Source organism: Thunnus albacares, chromosome 3 (assembly GCF_914725855.1).
Source record: "Thunnus albacares chromosome 3, fThuAlb1.1, whole genome shotgun sequence".
Taxonomy (NCBI): Eukaryota; Metazoa; Chordata; class Actinopteri; order Scombriformes; family Scombridae; genus Thunnus; species Thunnus albacares.
This window is the reverse complement of record NC_058108.1, coordinates 30,573,356-30,587,160: the sequence shown is the minus strand read 5'-3', so window position 1 is coordinate 30,587,160 and position 13,805 is coordinate 30,573,356. Positions and strand designations below refer to the sequence as shown.

The 13,805-nt window shown below is 38.0% G+C and overlaps 2 protein-coding genes across 3 annotated transcripts in view; both read right to left on the bottom strand.

Moving 5' to 3' along the window:
* Positions 1-189: 189 nt before the first annotated feature.
* baiap2l2b (BAR/IMD domain containing adaptor protein 2 like 2b) lies at positions 190-11,388 on the bottom strand. Of its 2 annotated transcripts, XM_044339097.1 has the most exons (15): positions 10,472-11,388; positions 10,139-10,214; positions 9,205-9,291; positions 8,024-8,085; positions 7,334-7,405; positions 6,488-6,577; positions 6,093-6,224; positions 5,031-5,135; positions 4,197-4,299; positions 3,636-3,843; positions 2,752-2,817; positions 2,176-2,518; positions 1,987-2,030; positions 991-1,090; positions 190-256 (listed from the first exon to the last, which is right to left on the bottom strand). In XM_044339097.1, the coding sequence occupies exons 1-14, from the start codon at positions 10,523-10,525 to the stop codon at positions 1,015-1,017; spliced, it is 1,518 nt and encodes a 505-aa protein (XP_044195032.1). In that variant the 5' UTR covers positions 10,526-11,388; the 3' UTR covers positions 190-256; positions 991-1,014. The 2 variants fall into 2 exon arrangements, with proteins under 2 accessions (XP_044195032.1, XP_044195023.1); XM_044339088.1 differs by lacking the exon at positions 190-256 and having other exon boundaries at positions 312-1,090.
* A 942-nt stretch (positions 11,389-12,330) lies between these two features.
* The window catches only part of LOC122972202 (extracellular serine/threonine protein kinase FAM20C-like), a 34,525-nt gene continuing 33,050 nt past the window's right edge, over positions 12,331-13,805 (bottom strand). The window contains exons 8-10 of the mRNA XM_044339078.1: positions 13,624-13,705; positions 13,460-13,519; positions 12,331-13,022 (exon numbers count right to left, since the gene is read on the bottom strand). Coding sequence (XP_044195013.1) covers positions 12,752-13,022; positions 13,460-13,519; positions 13,624-13,705 — 413 coding nt within the window. The 3' untranslated portion in view covers positions 12,331-12,751. The remainder of the gene's footprint in view (positions 13,023-13,459; positions 13,520-13,623; positions 13,706-13,805) is intronic.

Below are 13,805 nucleotides of genomic sequence, written 5' to 3'. Positions count from 1 at the left end.
CTTGTGGTCTCAAACAGGTAGTGGTGTAGATGGTGTAGATGTTATAAAGACTTCATTTCCTTCTCTGTATTTCAGGTTGTGCATTTTGTTTGATTGGTTTTATTTCTGGATGTTCACATATCCGTGCACTTTCCTTTCACTCCTTTTCCTCATGCTCCTTCCCTCACCTCACCTCACCTCCTCTCCTCTTTCCCTTCCTCCTCTTTCCCTGCCTCCGATCAGATGATGTAGTAAATAAAATGATATAAATGGAGAGCTGTGAAGTGAGAAAAGATCTGAGTAAGAAATGACAATAAAAAAAACTTGAGTAATTGATGTTTCTTTACTTATTGTTACTCACAGTGGACACAAAAACATTTAACACAAATCCTTATATACTGAACATTGCAAAACATTTTTTTCATGACTAAAATTCTTGTCAGATACAGGACAGCGAAAGGAATTACAAATTTACAATCACTAGTCGAGAGGTTGTGGCTGCAGTGTGAACTTAAAGGAAGAATCTGATATGTACAGCATTTAAAAGTCAGATTTGTAAAGATCACATTTTTATGTTCAGATCTGTCAAATCAGATGTGTGTCGCATGAACAAAAAGCTTTATTTAGGACATTCGCTTATAAATTTAGCCTATGAGACATGACAGTTTGAGTAAAAAATGAAACATTCAACAATCAAATTATCATTTATAACATAAGAGAAAAAATCTCATCAAAGTAAAAACTAAAATACTGTACAAAGAATTGACAACTATTTTAAAAGTTTATGGTTTTGATATTTAATTATTTAGTTGATGAAATATTTTGCCTTTTGTACAAGAAATGCCTCATCTGGAGAATTTTCTACATCTAACACTGTACAAATAACTCACCAATCTTCCTCCCTCCCTCTTAGCTCAAAGCCTTCACATTTCAGAGATGACATTACATTCTCCTGAAACAAAAATGTATATCCTTCCTCCACAACCTGATCTGGCAGCCTCAGTTACAAACCAGGCCTGTGTGAGTGCTGATGGATCAGTGGATCCGAGGAGCGGATCTGTCATTGGTCGTCGTGGGGCGAAGCTTTACAGTGGCGAATGGGTTTGTCCCTCTGAAATGAGAGGACGATGGAAAATGTTACACAATACCTCACATGCTCAAATGCTTTCTGCCAACACAAAAAAAGGCACAAACACACACATACATACACAGCAGGTTGGGAAACTAACACCAGCTACTGGCCAAAGGATGGTAGATTTTGACTGTGGTTGGTGATTGTGCTAAATTGGACTGCAGCTTACTATTTCAAAAATTGGGGGATGGAATTACGTTTAAATCTAGGTCAGTTTTTGAGGGCTGATACCGAAGACATTTTTTCCTGGATTGAAGCTACAGTACGGCTCTATAGTGCAAATGTAGATGATAAAAGATTTGTGGAAGAAAAGCCAAAAATACTAAAATTATTAACACAAACTGACAACCACTAAACATGTACGTACATCTACAAAACACTGTACATGCACCTACACTACACTCAAGATGATCTCTATACATCTGTGTTTATTTATTCAATAGCTAATAAAATGTATAGGTATTAACTATTGGATAATTCCCATACTATAAAACTACCCGAAAAATGTAATACATTTTTTTTCCAGGACAGCATTCTTCATGAGGATGCAAAAGCCTCAGGAACACCACAAAGCTACTTAAAAAGTACTTAAAGTGTCCACTGAAACCCAGGCAACCAGTAGCACCTCTTCCATTACTGCTACTATTCCTAATTCTGATATTTATATAGCTGGGTGTATGGATTTCATATGGAAACAAGTAATAGAGTTGTTCTGGCAAATGGTTTCCCAGATACAAAGTCAAAGTTTTACAACACAAGAATGTAACAAAATGCCATTACAAAATGTTTAAAAGTGATGAAATTCATCAGATACTGAAGCCAGTAAATGAAAATCTTTTTTATGTCAACACAGAGACAGACATGCTGGAAATTACCTGGGAAAGAGTGGGTTTTCAGGTGGCCCATGGGGTGATAATGTCTAAAAAAAAGAGAGGATTGCCAAAGTGAACAAACCCAGTAGTGGAAGTCAGATTACTGAACTAGGACTACTTTGTCAACAATAAAAGAAAAAAGCAGATGACAAACTTCTAAAAACTTGATACTCTAAATCCCACCTCTAGTACCTGAACATCAGAACCTGTCTCGCCCTTCCTGTCAGGGAGAGGAGAAATTGGTCGAAAATCTACAGAGCCCCTTCTGAGATTCTGACTCGGGGGAAGAGGAGGCGGTGGAGGAGGCGGAGGTGGGACTTCATTGTAGCTCTTGGTTTGACTGGGCTTTGTCTCTATTCCTGGTTCTGCCTTCTTCTCTGGGAGCGGAGAGATTGACCGGACGTCTACAGAGGCTCTACGGTTGGGCATGGCCAGAGGAGGGTCATCTCCATAGCTCTTGGTCTCCGATTGGTCACTGTAGGTGTCAGTGGGGTCCAGCAGATTGTTCATACTATGGCTTCTTAAAGAACCACCACTGGGGAGTCAAGGGGTACAAAGAGAAATTTCAGTGTTTCATAAGACAAGATCAAGACAGATAATAGAGGAAAAAGCCTCCTTGATTTATATTTATGTGTCACATCTGATAGGTGGAAGGTGCTGCAGTCATATATTGGTACAGCAGGCAAAAGTTTGGCCAGAAAGATGCCCTGATGTCATTTAAAATTCTCTGATTCTGTAGACAGACAGTTATAAAAAGTTATTTTTTACCTTGTTGCTAAAGTGTTGGCAAAATCCTCAATAGAAGCCACATAAGCAGCAGGGAACCAGCCTTGACTGGAGGAGAAATAAAGATGAGACAACAGCAAAGAAAACAACTCAAACTCTATAAATCCTACCATCCTTCATGTTGTTCCTGAAAACATTACATATAAAACATCAGACAATACATAACATACTGTCAATATATTGTATTGTATATAATATATTGACAGTATATATTTTTCAGATTTGGACTGAATGTACAGTGTCAGAATGATTTGTTTACTGTCATACAATAGATTTCATTTGCAGTATATGCAAGGTCCTATCACATTGTTTATGTTCTTTAAACATGATTTGTGTACTGCAACTCTTTTGTACTTATCAAGATGGAAACCTGTGAAAACCACATTTAATATCTTATCTCATAGCTTTGAGTGGTCAAAGGTTATTCTGTAATTTTACAGCTCCAATGCACAAAATAAAACCTCTACATCTGTGTTGCTTTGTTGTGTTGCTGATCATTACCAGTGACTCAACTGTTACATTGAAAAGTGCTGACTCAGGCTCAGTCTGTTCTCTGTTTACCAAGGCCTTCAACCTACTGCCCATACAAGCATTGTAAGACATTTTGTTCTCAGCATAAATAAACAAATGACAGCATTGTTATCACTGGTATTAAAATGTATTTTGTATCTCTAATAATTAGCTAGCTTACTCATCTCTGTTGTGAAAATACTGAAGCGAAGGTTGCGCCAGACATTTATCAGTTGCATTTGTTTCTGGTTGCTGGGAATTAATGATTACAGATGGCTCAATCTAATTTAAAAATAACAACAGCTCTTGCACCTGCATTCAAACAAATACAGTCATCTTTTATCTCAGCTACCCACCGCAGGCTGCTGTCAGTGCGTCCATACAGCCAGCCGTTGCGAGGCTCCTGCACAAGTACAGTGACAATCTCTCCCCTGTTGAAAGGTAGAAGTTTGGGGTTGGATGAGGAGGGATGAGACACCAGGGCTCTCATGGTTCTACCTCCTCCCAGACCCAGAGATTCCCCCACTGAGCTGGAGCGAGAGCGACTGGGGAGAGGAGACGGCGCTGCAGGGGAGGAAACAAGTGGAGGGGAAATGCAGAGATGAGAAGATGAATAGGATTGGGGAGAGCGAGAGTAAAAACAAACAGTCAGGGAAAAACTTTTGTGCATTGGACTTTCATTTTGGGAATATTTGTGCATATCCACAGGCAAAAATAACATGATAACTAATTTACTTGAGCATTTATGCAAGAACTCTGATGTTAATTTATAATATACATAACAGAATCTAGTGGTTGTGTGAATCTAATGCTGCAGAGGCAAACACTGCTGATACTGCTGACTGTTTTCAAAGCTTGTCAGACTATTAGCAGATTAATATACAGCAATCATAGACATTGTACAGTCTACAGTCCACCTCTAGAGGGCACTCTGCCCAGCGCCTGTTGCTCCCGCCTGGCCCAGGACATGTCCTCATCTCTGGCTACTGTCTGCATCAGGGAGCTCACTGAACCTCGCAGCTGGGAAGATGCAACATACCGATATCATAAATTAACTGCTGTGTACTCTCACAATTTTTAGCTGAAATTTGGCGCTGTAAGGTTTTTTACTCTCAGCGTGAAGCCCACACCGAATTATTGTCTGGAAAACTGCACACACAGCATTATCATCAAAACAGACATATCCATACTCATGTTAAGTATACAAAAACGTTGTTTTTAACAGCAATACTATGACCACATACTAACTAATAAAATAACTGTGATCAATTCAACACTTCCTGCATAAAGAAGTCTTTGCACAGTACAAGTCTTTTAATTGTAATCAACAGATAAATCCCCCGATACCACTAGAAGTGTTTGTGTGAAACACATGGAAGAAGTGTTTCATTAACAGCACACAGTAGCAATGGCAAAATAGCACGGTTTACTGATAAAACAAGGGAATCACAAATAATAATAATCTAATGATTTCTTCTCTCAAAAAAGGAATAAAGGATCGTTCCCTCTTCAGTCAATAATAATTTAGAAGCTGGCCCCATTTGAGAATTTACAGTACTGTGAATGTAACACAGCAGTGTAGTTTTTCATAAATCATGTCACTGTGGCTTCATACAGACACTGGTGCAGCAACCCAAACCAGCACAGCTTCTTTACAGGCGGTCTAGTGCATGGAAAACTAATTTAATACCATGAACCATAGTGTTCACCTTGGATTAAAATGATTTACTAAACCATTAAAATGTTGATACCTGTGCCTCTTGGTCCAAATGGGTGGGAGTTCGAGGTCTGGACCCTCTGGTTTCATTTACTTTCTCCTTCCATCCATCTGCCTTTTGCTGGAGAGATGCACCAGTCTGAAAACAGATGAGAGAGGTGAGCACATCATTAGATCTCAATCTGATCGGGCAGCAACAAAATGAACAGAAAGACTTCAGTAAATGAGACAATCGAAACTGAGACCAGAGTCTTATTAGATCATCAAGCAATTAATATGTTATCACATGAGTGGAATAAAAATGCTGGACCACGCTGTGTCTCAGCTGTGTTGGCTCAAGGGAAACATTTCACTGATGTTGTGATAATGATGATGGCTTTGGATGGCGCCTTGTGATGGAATGTATGGCCTGTGATCATGGCACCATTATAAATCAGCCATTGGCATCAAGTTGCAAATTCAGCTTAGTCAGGCTAGAGTGCATTACAACTCACACTCACACTCACACTCACTCATATGTTATGGAAATCATAATTGTAATTCATAGTATATACTACATAAAAAGAAATAACAACTAAATTATTGTAAAAAGATTACTTTATGAAAATTCCCATCTTATAATTATAAAGGTTCTACAATCCTCTTTCTTATTCATTGAGTTATTCCATCAGCTCAAATAGAATGAATTGAATCGATTGAATTATGTCACCTTTTTTCTGATGTATGCTACAGGAAATGTATATCAACCAAAAGGTAGTTTTTAGTGCATTTTGGAATTATTTCTGACATTGTGTTGGTTAGTTTGAGATTCTGAGTAACTGTTTGGTTATTTTTTAATTAGACAGCCTGAACTTATGTTGCTCTGGGGCTTGTTAGCCTTGCAACACAGGGAACTATGTTACAACTGGTGTCCAAACCATTTTCAACTTAGCCAGCTTTATAAATACTAAAAAATACAGGGTTAAGTCCAAAGTTATCTCACTAAATCACTCCTTTCTCTTTGTGAGACAGATCATGGGAGGAGGCAGTCTCTTCTGCTTTGCCCAGCTGTTGCTGTGTGGTGCTGGTGTGTGTATGTGTGTGTGTGTGTGTATACCTTATTTATTAGGAAGAGCAGTGACTGCGTGAGTCCACAGTGTTTCTCTGCCAGAAAGCGATACCTCCTCTCCTCTTCCTTCAGGATCTCCTGCTGGCTCTGCCTCAAATACAGCATATAGTCACTGTTCTCCTAAAAACACACACAGAAGGATGCAGACATAAATACACATTCAGTGGTTCAGAGTTATTGCTACTGGACTGTGTGTGTTGAGTGAGAGTGTGAGTGTTATGTGGATATACATACAGGTATATTATGTGTATAGAATTTATATATCAGTCTTTTTGTATCAGTGTGTGTGTCGGTGTGGATGTACATTACGTATATGGAATACACATTAAGTGAGTGCATGAACCGGAAAGGTGTTATGTGGATGTGTGTGTGTGCATAATAACCAAAGAGTCTCTGTAGGCTCCTCGTCTGAGTTGTTTCTCCAAAGCCTCTGCCTGGTTCCTCACCTCCAGCTCATAAACTCTGCGACTACCCTGCAGCACAGAAAACAGCTCTGGTGAAGTAATTAAAAGTTTTTTCCTAGAAGCATCTCTTTTTGCAGGCAGTTTCTGACTGGCATTTGGACAAAATGAGCTGGTGCTGTTTGTCAGTCAGATATTGGTACTGTGACCGTTCTGTACATGAGGACATAAAGCTGGTTTGTTGTTTGTGTAGATGAAAACTGAGTGATTGTGACTAAAATAGTCAAATGCATGAAAGATTGTTCACAGCAAAAAGGAGGAATGCAAAAGCTCTACTGTTTAAGACTGGCTAACAAAAAGGGACCAAAATTATTAGTCGATTGATGAACTGTATCAGAGAACCGTTAATTTAGCTAGGTTTTTACTCCACATATACAGTATATATGTAAAACCAATGGATGCAATATCCACAAACAAGTATTGAACCAAGCTTTACTGCTAAAATTAATTCACTAACAAAAAACATACACTACACTAAACATACACTAATAACTATCTTACTGAGTCTTTTCAGAATTTTCTCTTTCTATTCAGCCAATAACTGGAAAACTGTTGATGCATGTACATAATAAAGAATACACAAATAATTGCAATGCTATATTTATGCAGACCCTTCGCCAAGAACATATAATAGAATAGTTGCCTAATTGTTAATATAAACCAAACTCTCAACCTAAAAAAGCCCATTAAGTTACCCAAAATTCTCCATAACTGCTCCTCAGGATAGTAAATATAGAAACATATGCTTTCTTCCCTTTATAAACTCACATCAATGTACTCCTCATCCAGTTTGACATTCTTCTCCATGGCTTGCAACACTTCAACCTGGAACCATCGGAACTGTAGCAGGATGAAAAACAATGTCTCTGAGATGTAGCCAAGTCATTATGAAAACCGTCCCCTTGTTCAAACACTAGTTTTCATTATCGGGTTGATTGTTTTGTTTGACTAAATCTATATGCTAATGTGCTACATCCTCGGGCCAACTTTTTAATCAGAGGCCATGTTTTGCTTATTCACATCACTGAGAGCGTTCAAGTGGCACTATGAATGGCAAACAAGCAGCGAAATGCAAGCAGGAACTAATCTCCCAACAGCTTTTTCTGTATCTCAGCTGTGGTCCTCCAGTTTGCAACGGGTCAAAAGTGATTCTACAAATGACCCTTACAAATTTCTTAATTAACAAGGACTCTGACATTTTGGGAAATACAATGTTTTTGCTGTATTTCTCAGTAAGATAAGAGGATAGATATCATCTCTGGGTAAAATACTAACAGGAGTATTCCTTAAATTACATGATTTTTTTCCCACAACAATTCTACTTCACACGAGCACAACAATATCTGAAAATATTTTAAAACAGACCTTTTCGAAGCACCTAAATTAAAATGTCCAAGACTACAGGAATCCTGTGTTTCAAACTTTAATAATACGAGTTGAGTGAAGACATGTACTCACCACTCCCTCCATCTCTGCAGTGAGCCTCCTCTGTGTTTCTGATATCTGGATCAGGACATCACCTGTTTAAAATAGAATAACTTGGCTGAAAAAGAGAGTTGACGCACATATCACACACATCAAAAACCTGCTGCAACAATTCAAAATATCAAAAAGGTCTTTGATATTTTTTCTGAACTGCTTTTAAATGTTACATATGATAGTTATATTACTTGTTATATATTCTATATATTGTTATTTTGTTGCAAGTACAACAATACGGCTATCTGAAGAAAGAATGTGGGAAGTGTTTCATTAAAAATCTCTAGAATATAGAAAATCTAGTGACATTTTGCTAAACTTACCATATATACTTTACAGTAAAAAGGTATTTGTTTTCATTTTACTTTTGTGCTACCACTCATGTCCTTTTTGTAAAAGATAGGCACAATAATTTACAAAGAATGTCTTGATAAATGACTTTTAACACAATTCAACACTACTCAAGTCATCAAGGTATTCTTTTGACCTCACTAACTGGGCTGCGAAGACGATGGAAAGTTAGCCAAGCCTTTTATATTATTGGTGCCTCTGATCGTGTCTATTGTCATGGCTTGTGGTTGAACTAATGAATTGAGTGCAGCTGAAAGACTGTCCCCATCTATAATTTAAGGGCCGTCACTCAATAGGGCCCCTGGTCACGCTGTGGCTCCCTGACCTTCTCAGTTAGCCAACCTTGCAGAACCACGTGTGTTACGCTATGCTAGCACTGATGTATAAACCTACACACTCTCAATGGGGATGCGCTAGCATAATGCTGTTTACCACTAACAATGCTCTAGCACGTCGCCAGGGTCAGAGTGAAAGTGAAGCTGGTGGAAAATATGCACTCATGCATGCGCTGCTCAGGACACACACACACACACACACACACACACATACGTGAACACACACAGAAACATATACAAGAGAGAATAAGACAGAGCAGAAGGGGTGAACAATATTTTAAGGTTACTGAGTGTGTGTGGTATTTCATAATTTAGGTTGATTCAGTATGATTGGGCTTGATGTTAACTTGATAGAGCACTTAGCCATCACTAGAGGACAACTCCTTTTCTGTAATGAATGCAATAAATTAAGGTTGAAACCTGTAATGGGAGGACAGAATAATCAATCATACATACAAACACACAAACACTTACCAAGAGAGCGAGATGATAGCGTGTGAAGAGCTTGGTCACCCATTTTAGCCACAGCGCTGAAGTAGGCTTCACTGCAAACTGCTAAGGCTACAAAACACACACCAGCACACAATAAACCAAAAGCTTTTCAAATACTCAACATTATAAACCTATGAGCTCTGGAGTAACATCACAGCCAGCAGAACTACTAATTGAGTCAATCAATTCTCTTTTTATTCACTATAAACACAAGCCTCACAGCGCTGACATGTGATATATGATTTCGGTCTAGGAATAGCCCCATGCCAGTGGGTATAGTTTTACAACGCTGCCTAGTTGCCCTGTGACTGACGGCTTGTTGTTGTTTTATCATGCAGAGAGGTGCATTAATGATACATGCCGCTCACCCATTTACCAACGTAACACACATGACAAAGATTGGAGAAGCATAGACAGGAAGGATCGGTGAGGTCAGACAAACACACACAACAGGATTCACACAAGAGGTTCAGTTCTAAACTTTGATATATGTGTTTTTAGGGAGAAAACTATGTGAAGGTTTATATTTTGCTCCATATTTCTATCAGTGCTAGAATATAAACTCCCTTTTACATATTTTATGTTTACATAATATAAGTACAAACTTTATTTTAGCTCACTACTATGCTTATCAATTAACTGTATGACTCCTAAGCTAATGCTCCATACAGGTCTAGTGACTTCTTGCTTTAGGTTCTGCTTTTTCACAAACACGACTTGACTTTTTTTTTGTTGTAGTAGGTTTAAACTTTTCAAATGATAGATAAAGATAAAAAGGTAGAGATAAGAAAAAAAATAACTATAAGCAAATGCCTGTGTCTGTCTCGTACACACACGTGCGCACACACATATACATGCACTCATCCGTTCACCCAGCTTTCTATTTACACACCCAGTCACTCACAAACTCACTCACCTTGAAAAGCTTTGACATAGCTGGTTCCTAAAGTAACAAGCTTCTGGAGGCCTGGGTTGAAGTGCTCCATCAGGTTCTAAAGTGACACGCACACACACAAACATTAGTCTTTTCAGCTATCACTATAGACTCTGGAATTAAAATGCTTATTACTTACCAAAGTCATTCCACATTAGTGACAATTAGTCCTAATGACCAGAAACCAGGCCCAATTTACATATATATCACAATTCCTTCTCCCATTTAAAATACTATATTACAGCCCGTGGGCCACATCATGAGTATAAACCAAAAGAAGTGAACAAGGACACCAAATAGAAAGTTGCTACTCACTGAATAGACAGTTAAAGTTGATCTGTGCAGCTGGTCGCTACTGGCTCCCGACATAGTGACAAATTTGACAAGAAATATGAACTTCAAACAGAGAAAAAGCCTAAAAAAATGTCAGGGACAGAACAAGTTTGTGAACAGAGTCTGTATTCCCATTCAAACTTCTGAAAAAGTTTCCTCAGACGTTTCTTGTCCTGTGTGTATCAGTGTCTTCAGGCAGTGAAAGTCACCTTCACCGCCGTTGGTCAAAAGACCGATAACACCTGTCTGATAGAATGATAGCAGTTTCTTCGCTTTTCTGTCTCCTTTTTTCTGTCACTCATTAATGAGTTCTTTTACTCCCTTGTCATCAGCAGTTCAGTAGTTTTCACGGAAAGCGCGAGGGAGGGAACGAGGGGAAGAGAAAAGGGAGCAGGTGCCATCGATATGACCAGGCCAGGTAAATTATTGATTGGAGCCCTGAAAGAAAAGGAGAAGGAGGACAGCCAGCTGCCCAACTAGCTGTGACGTAGACTCACACCTAAGGGTGAACCTCTATTTTGGTGAAGAAAACTACTGCCTTAAAAAGCTAAATATGAAGTTCCCATATGCAGTTAGATACAAATACATTACATGTTCATGTAGCAGAAGGACCCTGCAAATGCTATGAGGAAATATCTCAAAGTCTATCACACATACAGGCACATATGCTTTATGACTCACATATCAAATATCTATGAGTAATATACTGTAAACCTAGCACACCCCAAGAACATGAAAATAATATAAGTCTGTACATCAAACAGACTAAGATATTGAATTCAGATGAAAGCTACTATCTCTAACTCTAGGTCCTCAAAAATATCACATGTACATTAAATAATCAGATGGTGCAATTCAAAATTTAGAAGGTGCTTCTGATTTTTTTTTCTGTACTTTATAGTGTATTTGGACCACAGTCCATTAATAGTTGTTTTCATTATTTGTCAAGTAGCTGAAATCCTAACAGATATTTATATTAATTTTCATTATAACAATTTTGCTACTTTTCCTAGAATCTGAGGCCTATACATTTATAGTTTGGTATGTAAATTTATACTATAATAATTTGTACATGTGCAATTTATAGTTTACCAGTTTAATTGCCATTTCTTAGTTTAGTGTAAACCAACAAACCAAAAAATATTGATTCAACACAAATTAAATGAAGGAGAACATTATTACTTTGTCTTCCCCCATTTCAATTTCCTTGTGAGAATTTGTTGAGATTATTTCATCACAACGCTTTTGCTTAACACGGTCAATGCCAAGGACATATTTTTTTTAATATTCCAAGGACCACAGTGCATATTGGACCATTCATATATAGAGATATATTTGGGAAATATAATCCAGGGGGAAAAAAACAGGGAAAAATGTCAGAACAATACTCAGCCATATACTATAAGCTATATACTGAGCCATATAACATTGTACTGTTAATTGCATTGGAGAGAATAATCAAATAACAAAATGGACCAAAATGTGGATTTTACTAAAAATGTACATGACATTATCTGTAAATCGCCTTTGAAACATATTTGTTTCAAATAGCGGTCATCACAGTCAAAGTCATTTGTTGACATTGAGGGAAATGATTTCAGAATCCAAAAAAGTGGACAAAACTAAACTAAAATACACGGTGTACACAAGTACATGGCACCATTCCCCACCAGTCAAACTGCATCTGCAACACATGGTCACAAATCCCCTTCCTGACCGCACACACAAAGACACACATATATTAATCTATAACAGAACAATTTTGTTTTCATCACATTTAAATGCATCAATTTTCAATTAAATGGCAAGAACAATACAATATCTTTCTTTTTCTCTTCTTAGTATTTTTACATCAAAAATTCAATACTTCTAGGAAAGTTGTATATTAACAGCCCTCAAATCTAATCATAAAACCTATAATTTAATACTAAGTTGGCAACATGAATTTGTAATGCATTTTTGGATGCTACCCCTCTGAAAACTATGTTCCCTTTTCCTGGGACACCATTACATTCAGTGGCTGTAATGTACAGTATCTATGTTGTAGAACCCAAAATTTGTGACAGCTCAAAAAAGTGTGACATTAAATATGGCACTTAATATAACTGACACCACTTGCATGTGCTAGTGTGACATGTAATATTATACAATACCAGTCAAAAGTTTGGATACACTTTCTCATTCAATGGCATGGGAAGGTGTGTCCAAACATTTGACTGGTACTGTACATATATATCATAACATACCAGAGGTGTTACTTCTCTACCCAGCAGGAGTGACCATGTCTTTCAAGGAAGCAATGTCGTCGTAGATGACCTCATCATTGCTATCCTTACTCTGTCGCTTTAGACAACGACTTACAGTCTCAAGCACAGTTTTCAAACGCCGATCGAGAGCGGCGAGGTGGGGCTCCGACAGCAGTGGGGCTACACTGTGAAGGGGATCATGGGATAGCGAGGCTCGCATGACATCACTGAGACGATACTGAGGCAGAGACAGGAGACGCAGGCGTAGCCAGGTGGATCGACGGATTCTTAAAAAAGAAAGTGAGACATGTGGAAAAGAGGGAGGGGCATGATGGGAGAGATGTGAAGAGGACAATAAAGAGAAGAAAATGGGAATAAAATATTTATGAATACATATTATAAATAATAAATAAATAAATCATTTGTAGGTAAAGCATCTCTTGATTATAGCAAATATTTGTATTTAGGAATGATAATATCCAATGTTATTACTTCATGATTGCACTGTACGGTTTTGAGGTGATACTGTATGTTTTTTTCTTGCAAACACATTTGAGGCAGAAACTGTACAAAATTGGATTTGCCTCACCTGAACTGATAAATCTAACACCATTTCATTTAACTAAATGCAACAAGAGAAAGTAAATGATTTGAGTGCCAAGAACAGGAGACGGGAACAATTCTAGTAAGAAATTACAACATTTTATCGCTTCCTTGTTTATACCTGCAACACTGTTCCAAAGGAGCTAAGATAGATGGCTCATCTTTGGAGTGGCGCCCGAATCTGCAGTGAAAACAGACCCAAACTCAGTCACAATGGCAGCCATTTTAAACAAAAGGAAACCTGAACATGTAGACAAACACATTTGACACACCAGAAATACTCACGCTCTCCCGTTGTCAAGGTGTAGCAGAAAAGTATTGTTGCCAAACTTCTCAAAAGTTTCATAGTGGTGCCTGTCCATGTTACCTAGAGGAAGAGGAAGAAGTATTCAGTTACTAGTCAACTATGAGGGTTGATTTTTGTGCTGCAACTATCCAGCGGATATTGTTAATCAAAAACTTAAGTT

Bases quoted from the DNA above. Each gene is read 5' to 3' on its own strand.
- baiap2l2b (XM_044339097.1), bottom strand. From the start codon at position 10,525: ATGTCGGGAGCCAGTAGCGACCAGCTGCACAGATCAACTTTAACTGTC. The intron at 8,086-9,204 runs GTAAGTGTTTGT...TATTTTAAACAG, and splicing joins GCTATCATCTCGCTCTCTTG to GTGATGTCCTGATCCAGATA. The intron at 2,031-2,175 runs GTACTAGAGGTG...TCTTTTTTTTAG, and splicing joins AGACAGGTTCTGATGTTCAG to ACATTATCACCCCATGGGCC.